Here is an 11,644-nt window from a genome sequence, read left to right on the forward strand (position 1 = left end):
CGCCACCTTGATCTTCACCAGACCATTCTTCTCGGCGCCACCCGCCACAGCCACCGCTGCCCCCGACGCCGCGTTCATCGGTTGCTTCTCCGGTTCTAGCTCATTCAGCTCCACCTCCTTCATATCCACCTCAGTATCCTGGCTCATGGTACCTGCAGAATTGGTGACAAGACGCAGCCTACGGTCAGGGGTGGCTTTCAGCCCTGCCCTCCTACGGGACCCAGAACAGTCTCTCCAGCCTGTGCGACTCCGCTCAGCTTCCGCTCTTGTATCTGCTAGGCCTGAGGGCGCGGCCTTTGGGAAGGGGCAGGGAGTCCCGCCCCGGCCCGCCCCTTAAAGTGGACGGTTGATGTTGCGCTTTATGGGACTGCTTGGGTGAGCAGCACGAGGGCGAGACACGCCTCCAACTTCTCCGTGGTCCAATCTATCTTGAAAGTGTGTATCCCTGTGGTTCCTTCAAACTGGACACTGAGAAGGCTGCACACCGAGCCACCCAAAAGTGGACAGAGTCTGTGATTTGTCTAGATCTCCAGGTTCCTCCTCCTGTTTACAAACCCCACTGACCCCAAAGGGCCAGCCCCAAGACATTGCACCACTTGTCCCTGATCTTCCCAGCTTCCCAGGACCACTTCCACTCTCTGCCAGACCCAGCGCTGCCTTTTCCCTCACCAGGCCTTGTGTCTTCTCAAGGCTCTGGGACTTGGTGCTAGACCTTGGCTTCCCCAGGACTTACTCTCACTTGTTTTGGACTTAATCTTGAGTTTACGTCAATTAATTCCTCACGCTGTGACTATTTATTGAAACACCCACTACAACACTTTGTTTCTTTAACTTTGTTGAATTACCTCTAATCCAATCTTCTCCATACCATCTTAGGATGGCTATGTTTGGTTAGGAGAGTTGAGGCTGAAGCTGTCCTCTTTTGTACCCTACCCCACTCCCCAGGTGCTGGCCTTAGGACACTGGACAGCTAGAAATTAGACATTCAGAAGAGGCTGATGGGGCTGTGGCAAACATTCCAGAACTGGGCCTCAGCTATCCACCTTTTTCCTAGTACAAACCAGAATCTTCCCCACCTTGCTGAGCACACTCCTACAGATGATCCCAGACTCCCTGGGTGTGCCAGTGTTCTGCCTCCCATCTCTTCACTAAGCTACGTCTTGCAGGCAGCTGTACTGCAGAAGCTTTGAAGACCTTGCAAATTTCCTCCACGGAGATCCTTGGATAGGCAGTAAGTGGGGCAGAGACAAGGTTCACAGAGGGACTACCGGATATCAACACTGTGAGGTGCCAGCACTCTCAGGAACTTCTTGTTCCTCAGAAGTGCCAGCTGGGTTATTTTCAGAGAGGAACTGAAGGAAATAGGTTCTTTCTCCCACTCCCACCTAGGCTGGAAGCCAGGGTTGTTGTGTACTCGGAAAAAAGCAGGAGCCAAGATCTCAAGTTAACTGTGGAGAGAAGGGGTATAAAAAGGCTCCACCTTTTCCATTCCTCTTCTGCATCCCAAAGCCTCCCACCCATCCCTGTCTTAGGGAAGGCTGGAACCAGCTCCTAGGGCAAGGCAGGCAAGTGGACAGAGGCTGGATTCATACCAGTGCTCAGAGATGATGAGAGGTCGAAGGTGCCCTGGGCATGACAGATAAGAAGTGCCAACTACAGGTTCTGAAGAAACTTTATCCCCAGCATGAACGCTCAAGGTTGAGAATTGTGGTGTCAGAGAAGAGCTCCTTGAGCTGGTCTAATAGAACACCCCCTGCCAACAAAAAATTTCACTCATAGCCCCCCACCGTGGCTCCTGGTGGCTAAAGCCAATTCCTTTTGCGTACCATAAAAAAGCTAACAATTTAGCTCCCCAGTCGTTATCACCCACCACCTTCCACAGGCATTACCCTCTAGCCACGCTGGCCTTCCAAAACCTGCCAGTCTCATGACACACCAGGCTTTTTCAGTCTCTGCATCTCATACACACCATTCCTTTACTGTTGATCCCTTCCTGTCCTGGTGTTCCATCACATAAGCTCCTATTCCTTCAAGACCTACCTCAAGTGACAGGTTTTTCCAGCTTCCCAAACTGAATTACTTTCTCTCTGTGTATACACCACTGCTACAACTCACATCCCATTTGTTTATTTCATTTCCTTGTCTAGATATCTGTTTGCCCTTAAAGACAAGTGGCAGGGGCCTTCAGCTATTTGTTCATGAATCTACCTATTCAGAGAAAGCATATAGTAGGTATTTGATTGATAAAATTCATCCACCCTAATTAGGCTGGCACAGGAGGATCGTGGCTTGGCAAACTGGTAAGTGAGTATATGAATTTTATACATCAAACCCAAATACTTCCCTTCCTAGAAAAAGCTGAGCAAACAGTAGAATGTGAAAATAAAGTGATAAAAATGAAAAGTAAATTGTGTGTTGTATCAAGATAAAGCTGTTTCTGCAGAAAAATAAACCGAGATTTATAACCGTTCAACCAAAGTAAAACAAAACATTGCATCTATGGAGGACAGGAAAACAAAAGTCTGTAGAGAAAGAAACCAGAGGTTGCTAAAGATCCTCAGAGCCTATAATGTGTGTATATATATTTTAAAGATTTTTGCTATAGGGTATGTGCACTCACCAGAAAGACAGAGAAATAGAAAGCAAGAAATCACCCTGCAGGGGGGATGGCCATGCTGCAATCTCTTCTCCTCCATTGTCCTCTCAGGATTTCGAGCATGCACACACACACATCCAGCATGAGTTTTAAGCTGCCGGGTCTGGGACTCAAACCAAGGTCCACTACATGGGAGTCCAGCAATGTAACCATTACGCCATTTGCTGGTCCCCTATAATACAATATTTACCATAGGAATACAAAGCATATACTTTTTTTTTAGAGGTTTTTGCCATAGGGCATGTGTGCTCACCAGACAGAGACAAAGAGACAGAAAGCAAGAAATCACCCCCCCCCCGGGGGGGATGGCCACGCTGCAATCACTTCTCCTCCATTCTCCTCTTGGGATCTTGGGCACACACGCACACACGCCCGGCGTGAGTTTTAAGCCACCGGGTCCTGGGCGCAAACTGCAGCGACACAGTCATTACGCTAACTGCTGGTCCCCAAAGCAAATACTTTTAAGAGAGGACTGGGACAATGAAAAGAAACAAAGTAATGCAGAAGTCAATAAGGACCAAGTAAGGTCATGAATGTGGAGTATTTGTACTCACATAGACAGACAGGGCTGGGGCCCCTGAAATGCAGAGGGTCAGTGCTACAAAGAAAATTTCTTTCTAAAGAAAAATTGCAAAAATCCATGTCACATGTTTCCCAACACATGAGGATTATTTGATCTTAGCCAAAAGACAAGGAAGTTATTTTCCTCCAACCTGTAAAAAGGATTTCCAAAAGCGGAGCACAGATGGGAGGGAGACCCATGGGAGGAGGACTAGAAACTCTTCAGGAGTCAGTCTCTGCCCAGTAGACACTGCAACTCCACTGAAGTCCAAGGCATTTTTCCAAAGACTCAGAAACAAAGCATCTAAGCTCTACCTCTAAAATATCCATCGGCCAGAAGTCTTCGGGATTTTTGCTATTTAAAAATTGGATGATGGAGACCAGCAGTTGGCATAATGGCTGTGTCGCTAGATTCCCATGTAGTTGAACGTGGTTCAAGTCTTGGACCTGGTGGCTTAAACTCATGCCAGGCCCGTGTGCATGCGTGCCCAAGATCCTGAGAGGAGAATGGAGAAGGGATTGCTGTGTGGCCATCCTCCCTGGGGGGTGATTTCTCGCTTTCTGTCTCTTTGTCTCTCTCTGTCCTTCTGGCGAGCGCATGCACCCTATAGCAAAAACCTCTGAAAACAAACAAACAAACAAAAAAACTGGATGATGGTAGGGACCAGCAGATGGCATAATGGTTATATCACTGGACTCCCACGTAGTTGACTGCAGTCTGAGACCCAAACCCAGCGGCTTAAAATTCATGCTGGGCACATGTGCATGCGTGCCCAAAATCCCAAGAGAAGAACAGAGGAGAAAGGACTGCAGTGTGGCCATCCCTGCTGGGGGGTGATTTCTTGCTTTCTGTCTCTCTCTCTCTGTCTCTCCAGCAAGCACATGTGCTCTATAGCAAAAACCTCTCTAAAAAAGAAGGAGAAGGAGAAGAGGAAGAAGACAAATAACTGGATAATTGCTAAGGTTAAAGAATTGAACGTTTGGAAGTCAAAGTGGAGCTGAAATGAAAGCAGAGGAGGCTGGCAGGTGGTGTGGTGGTTAAAGGCACTGGATTCCCACATGGCTGACCAATGTTTGAGTTCCAAACCTGACAGCTTACTTTCTTACTTTCCCTCTTCTCTGTGTCTCTTGTCAAATTGAAAGTGAAAATGATAAAGTTAAATAAAATAACTAGAAAAAAAAGAAGAAAGCAGAAAAGGAGGCTGACCCCCAACTAAAGGAGTTCACATGTCAGCTACTATTTGAAGAATCGATGTTGGAATAACATGTGTTACTTGCTTTTATGAACCTTGCAGAATAGAGAAGAGAACTGTCAGGGTTGTCTGAGTGAGGGGTGAGGAATGCAAGGGGGGATAAAGGCCCGAAAGAATAAAGTAAATACAACCAAACCATATCTCAGGAGAAGAGAAATAAATGTACCCTCTGGAAAGTCCCTGGTATTTAAGTTGGATAAATGACCAACACTACAGCAAGTCATTCTCTACAACCAAGGATCAAAAGATAAACACCAGGGGGCCAGGAGATGGTGTGGTGGTTAAGACATGGCTGACCATGGTTCAAGTCCGGGAGCTGGCAGCTTGCTTTCTCATTATTTCTCTCTCTGAGAGCACATCCCTTATAACAAAGTAATAATAATAATAATAATAATAATAAATTAAGTCAATAATTTGTTTTTTTCAAAGAGGTTTTTTTTTTTTTTTGCTTTAGGGCATTTGTGCTTGCTAGAGACAGAGCGAGAAAGCAAGAAATCACTCCCTGGGGGGATGGCCACATCACAATTCCTTCTCTTTAACTCTCCCCTTGGGATTTTGGGCACACATGTACACATGCATGACCAGCATGAATCTCGGGTCCAGGACTCAAGCTGTGGTCGACTACATGAGAGTCCAGCGCCTCAACCACCACGCCACCTGCTGGCCCCTAAATCAGTCATTCTTTTTAACCCTCCCCCACCACTGCTGCTTCCTTCTTCTGCAGCTCTTGGTGCTGCCTGTGGGCTTATTTGGTGAGGATCTGGTACGTTTTTTGGGAAGTGGCAGCTGAGGAAACTCCAGAGCTCACTATGGCCAATGAAAAGTCCAAGGAAGGAGTTGAGACTGAGAACAACGATTATATTAATTTGAAGGTGGTGGGGCAGGATGGTTCCCTGGTGCAGATTAAAATTAAGAGGCATACACTGTGGCTGGCAGGTGGTGTGGTGGTTAGAAGTGCTGGATTCCCACATAGCCGACCAAGGTTCAAGCCCCAGACCTGATGGCTTGCTTTTTCGCTTTCCCTTTCTCTGTCTCTCTCTGGTGAAATTGAAAAAATAATAATAATAAATGGAATTAAATAATTAATTATTTTTAAAAAGAGGCATACACCACTTAGTAAGCTAATGAAAGCCTATTGTTAACAACACAGGTTTGTCAATCAGGCAGATCTGATTCCGATTTGATGGGCAGCCGATCAACGAAGCAGACAGAACTGTACAGCTGGAAATAGAGGATGAAGATACAATTGATGTGTTCCAACGGCAGACAGGAGGTGTCTACTAAAAAGGGAATGTGCTACTTTACTCCAGAACTCTGTTCTCACAGACTAATACATTCTCAGTTAGAAAAATACAATTTGGTTTTCTCATATCCTGACTACTACAGTATAGATTTCTCTTTCATTTTCCCTTCCCCATTCCTTTATTATACATAAAGTAACTGGTGTATGTGCACAAACATATTGGTTTTTTAGCTATAGGGCATGTGCACTCGCCGGAAAGAGAGACAGAAAGCGAGAAATCACCCCCCAGGGGGGATGGCCACGCCACAATCCCTTCTCCTCCATTCTCCTCTCCAGATCTTGGGCACATATGCGCATGTGCCCAGCATGAGTTTAAGCCACTGGGTCCAGGACTCGAACAGCAGTCAACTACATGGGAGTCCAGTGATGCAGCCACTACGCTATCTGTTGGTCCCAGGTGCTGTGATTTTCAAGCTGTGGAATCTCAAACTTTAACTGTGGTCAGTCATGTGGGAATCCAACGCCTTAACCACCATGCCATCTGCTGATCCCAATACTTTATCTTTCACCATAAGTCAACAAAAACAAAGAAATGACATACAACTAACATTTTCTCAAGTTTTGCTTCCCAAACCTTGAGGCTACAAAAGTAGCCTCAAAGCTGTCCTTTTAAAATCCCACATCTTCTGGGGTCGGCAGGTGGTGTGGTGGTTAAAAGTACTGGATTCCCACATGACCGGACCTGGAGGCTTGATTTCTCACTTTCCGTTTCTCTCTCTCCTTGCTCCGCTCTGGTCAAAATTTAAAAAATGATTAGCAACAAATGGAATTAAATAAATAAATATTTAAAAAATAAAATAAAATCCCACATCTTCAAGTCTCCCAAAAACCAACCTAATCTTTCCCTTAGAAACTTTCCAGGTGGCACACACTTCCACAGTTCAGCCAATAAGGTGGTTATTTCCCCCAGAGGGGAAGTCCTACTCCCAGCTTTTGGCAGCTCTGCTCATTTGCATATCCCTTCTCCTCTATTAATCTAGGCACTGCCTCTTACTGCCTGGAGAGGGCAGAGCTATGCTATTCCCTGAGCAAAATGGAGACAGCATCCATCTTCCCTGGGACACCCCTGTTAGACAGAGGAAGCTGTCTATAATTCGCAAGTGTTTCTTCTAACAACCTCTTCAGGAATTTATCTTGTTCTATACAATGGAAATAAAACAGTAAGTTATACAAGACAATATTTCTGACCTCAGGGAATTTACAGGGAAATGGGTCATGTAGAGTGATGGAGGGAACGGAGTTAGTGGTATTGAAACTGTAAAAGAAAATTGCAAGCCTGATTTTATAATCTTCAGTATTCTCATCTCCCCAGAGACCAGGCTAATCCTTCCCTGGGAGATCATCGCTATATATCTCCTCCACCGCCCAGGAAATTCTATTATCAAACTGGACCTGTTCATGGCTGAGGTTACTTACTGTTTTACCTCTCGGTTACCAGGCAAACATTGCTCATCTGCTAATCCCCCTTCATTAATCCAGGCAGCGGCTTTTGCTACCACTTGGGGGCAGTGTTGTTCCATGAGCAATCACTCTGCAGCCCTAAATACTAGGTCATTTGATAAAGTGGAACAATGAATTCAGACTTGAAAAAGATCATAAGTTTAGAGAGAGGCCAGATGGTGGTACAATAGTAAATCAAGTCACTCCACAAGGCTGACTTGCATGGGAAAGTTCTGGGATCACATCCAGACGTCTCCCCAGTGCATGGGACACGAAAATGCTCACACCTGGCTGAAGCTGGGGGTGGCTCAGAGAATCAAGACTATTGGAAGTGCTGTCTCTCTCCTTCATGGAGAGAATAAACTTTATTTTTTAAATTTAATTTTATTTATTCATTCATTTTTTAAAATGACTATTTTATTTAACTTTACTATTATTTTCCAGTTTGATCAGCCAGAGAGAGAGAGGAAAAGTGAGAAAGCAAGCCATCAGGTCCGGGACTCAAACTGCAGTTGGCCATGTAGGAGTCCAGTGCCCTTAACCACCACGCCACCTGCCAGCCCCAATAAAATAATTCTTTAAAACACACACACACACACACACACACACACACACACAACGCATACACAGAAACTGGCACAAGAAGCAGGGCTTCTTTTATTTATTTACTTTACTTATTATTATTTATGTTTTAATTTTCCCAAAAACAGAGAGAAAGGGAAAGTGAGAAAGCAAGTCACCAGGCTGAGAATTCGAACCATGGTCGGCCATGTGGGAGTCCAGCACAACCATCATGTCAACTGTCAGCCCAGAAGCAAGGCTCTTAATGGCTACATTGATTAATTTAGGCTGGCCTAAAGACAATAAAAGGGTATTGAAGGACTGTAAGTTTAGATTTGATAAGATGTCTGGAAAGGTCACTCTGGTCACTCACGCCAACTGTTGGTCCCAGGTGACTGCACTTTGAATTCCTGGTTGGGTTGACCTAAAACATGCTAGGCATAAGACCAGCAGATGGTATAATGGTTACATTGTTGGACTTCCACGTGGTCAACCACTGTTCGAGTCCTGGGCCCAGTGACTTGAAACTCACGCCAGGCATGTGAGTATGCATGCCCAAATCTCAAGAGAATGGAGAAGGGATTGTGGCAGGGCCATGCCACCTGGGGGGTGATTTCACACATGCCCTATTGCAAAAATCTCTCTTAAAAAAATGGTGGGGCCAGGAACCAGCAGTTAGCGTAACAGCTATGTTGCTGGACTCCCACGTAGTCGACCGCGGTTCGCGTCTCGGACCCGGTGGCTTCCCCGCCGGGCGCGTGTGCGTGCGTGCCCAAGATCCCAAGAGGAGAATGGAGAAGGGATTGTGGCGTGACCATCCCCTCTGGGGGGTGATTTCTCACTTTCTGTCTCTATGTCTCTCTCTGTCTGTCTGGCGAGCACACGCACCCTATAGCAAAAACCTCTCCAAAAAAAGGAGGGGGGCAACAGGGGCGTGGTAGTTAAGGGCGCTGGATTCCCACATGGCTGACCACGATTTGAATCCTGAACCTGGCAGCTTGCTTACTCACTATCCCTCTCTCTTTCTTTCTCTTACTCTGTCCCTTGCTGGTCAAATTAAAAATAATAATAAATAAATACAGTTAAGTAAAAAATAATTCTTAAAAAAAAAATGGGGCCAGCAGGTGGTGTGGTGGTTAAAGGTGGTGGACTCCCACATGGCTAACCACAGTTTGAATCTCGGACTTGGCAGCTTACATTCTCTTTTCCTCCCCTCCACCGCACCCCCTTCCCTTTAACTCTGGTCACATTAATAATAATAACAATGGGACTGGCAGGTGGTGTGGTGGTTAAGGGTGTTGTACTCTCACATGGCCGACCACAAGTCGAGTCCCAGACCTAGCAGCTTGCTTTCCCACTTTCTGTCTCTATCACTCTGTACCTCTCTGGTCAAATTAAAGTAAATAATAAATATATAAAGTTAAATAAAATAATTCTTAAGAAAAAGAATAATAAAGTTAAGTTTAAACACACACACACATACCAGGCACCTTTCCCTCTCTCTGTATCTGTCTCTCTCCAGCAAGGACACACATCCTGTGACAAAAACTCAAATGTGTGCATACCTGCTGAGAGAATGGAGAAGGGACTGTGGTGTGGCCAACCCCCAGGGGGGTAACTTCTCACTTTCTCTCTCCATTTTTCCGTCTCTTTCCAGCAAGCACAGGTACCCAAAAGTAAACCTAGTAATTCATTTTAAAAATAAATAAAAGAAGGAAACTAAGACCAGGAGCCAGATGGAGTGTGTTGTAAACAGCTAGGCCTGAATTAATGGCCTAAATTAAGGTAATGACATTTGGGACTTGGACAACTAGGAGAAAGAAGAGCAGGTTGGATGTTTTGGATAAGATGAATTAAGGTTTATGGGTCATTCAAGTGATGGTTTTCATACAGAAGACAATTGAATATACAGCTCTGAAGCTCAAGAAGAAAGATTCCGGGTTAGACATAAAGGCACTGTTATTAAAATCCTGTGAGTTGGGGCCAGCAGGTGGCATAATGGTTAAGAAACTGGACTCTCACATAGCTGTGGTTGGAGTCCCAGACCTGGAGGCTTGAAACATGCCAGGCATGTGTGCATGTGTGCACAAAATCCCAGGAGGAGAATGGAAGAGAAGGGATTGCGGCGTGGCCATCCCCCCAGGGAGTGATTTCTCACTTTCTGTCTCACTCTGTCTCTCTGGTGAGTATACGCATCCTATAGCAAAAATCTCTTTTAAAAAAATTCCATTAGGGGAGTGGGGCAGCAGGTGGCATAGTGGTTAAGGCGCTGGATCCTCACATCGCTGATCACCATTCAAGTCGGGACCTGGAGGCTTGAAAATCATGCCAAGTGCATGAGCATGCATGCCCCAAATCCCAGGAGAATAGATTGCACAGTGGCCATCCCCCTAAGGGGTGATTTCTCTCTCCTCACTGTCTCTCTGGCAAGCACACAACCCCTATGGCAAAAACCTTAATTACAGGGACCAGCAGATGGCATAATGGTTACATTGCTAGATTCCCACATAGCCGACCATGGTTCAAGTCCCAAGCCTAGAGGCTTAAAACCCATGCCAGGCATGTGTGCGTGTACCCAAGATCCCAACAGGAGAAGGGATTGCAGTGTGAACAACCCTCAGGGTGATTTCTCGCTTTCTGTCTCTCTGGTGAACGCACACCCTATAGCAAAAATCTCTTTAAAAAAAAAAAAAAAACAACTTTCAATTAAAAAAAAAAATCACCAGTGAGTGGATACAGTAGCCCAGGTGAAATGAGAAAAATGTGGACCAAGGACACAACTGAAGAGTATCAATATTTAAGAAATGGCCAGAAGAAATACCTCAAAGGATCACTAAAAGGTTTTCAAAAATATGAGAGGAACCTAGGAGAGGGCAGCATCCCAGAAACTAAGAAAAGCATTTCAAGAAACATGCTAATGGGTCAAAAGGGTGAAGTGCTGCTGAAAGAACAAGTAGGATAATGACTGAAGTGTCTTTTGGATTCAATAAGAGACCTCGGTGGGACCAGCAGTTAGCATAATGACCATGTCACTGGACTCCCATGTAGTCAACCGCGGTTTGAGGTCTGGACCTGGCAGCTTAAACGCACGCCGGGCACATGTGCGTGCGTGCCCAAGAGGCCAAGAGGAGAATAGAGAAGGGACTGTGGCGTGGCCATCTCCCCAGGGGGTGATTTCTCGCTTTCTGTCTCTCTCGTGAACGCACACCCTATAGCAAAAACTTCTCCAAAAAGAAAAAGAGACCTCAGTGATAGTTTTGGTAGAACAGTAGGGGCAACAGACCTGAACAGCCAGGAGGAAGTGAGAAAGAAGTGGACAGTAGTGTGTAAATTACTGTGTACTTCTGAAACTTTTATGTGCATACAAATGACCTGAGGAATCATTGAAATGAAACTTCTAACTCAGCTGGTCCTGGAATGACCTGTGTTTCCAATAGGTGCCCACGTTATGCACATATACACAGTTTTTAAAACATTTATTAGGGCAAGCCACAGTCTGGTGGTTAAAGGGGCTGGATCCAACACAGCTGACAGAGCAGTTTAAGTCCCCACCTGGCAGTTTGAAAAACACAAAGGTAGACCAGCAGGTGGCATGGTGGTTAAGCCACTGGACTCCCATGTGGTCAGTCATGGTTTGAGTCCTGAATAAGATGCTTGAAAATCACACTGGCCACGTGTGTGTGACCAAAATCCTGGAGGGAGAATGGAGAAGGGATTTTGGTGTGGTTGTTCCCTGCTAGGGGGATGTTTTCTCACTCTTACTCTCTCTGTCTGTCTCTCTCTTGCTAGCAAGCACACTCACCCTATGGCAAAAAAAAAAAAAAAAAAAAGAAAAAAAGAAAAAAAAAAAAAACAAAAAAAAAAATTTTA

At 45.4% G+C, this 11,644-nt stretch overlaps 1 protein-coding gene across 1 annotated transcript in view; it reads right to left on the reverse strand.

Moving 5' to 3' along the window:
* SLC3A2 (solute carrier family 3 member 2) overlaps positions 1-11,644 on the reverse strand; it is a gene marked incomplete in the record, with an annotated part of 33,620 nt that overhangs the window by 10,277 nt on the left and 11,699 nt on the right. The window contains 1 exon segment of the mRNA XM_014590926.2: positions 1-152. Within this exon segment, the coding sequence (XP_014446412.1) occupies positions 1-152 (152 nt within the window).

The sequence above is a fragment of the Tupaia chinensis genome, unplaced genomic scaffold, assembly GCF_000334495.1.
Source record: "Tupaia chinensis unplaced genomic scaffold, TupChi_1.0 Scaffold000502_1, whole genome shotgun sequence".
Taxonomy (NCBI): Eukaryota; Metazoa; Chordata; class Mammalia; order Scandentia; family Tupaiidae; genus Tupaia; species Tupaia belangeri.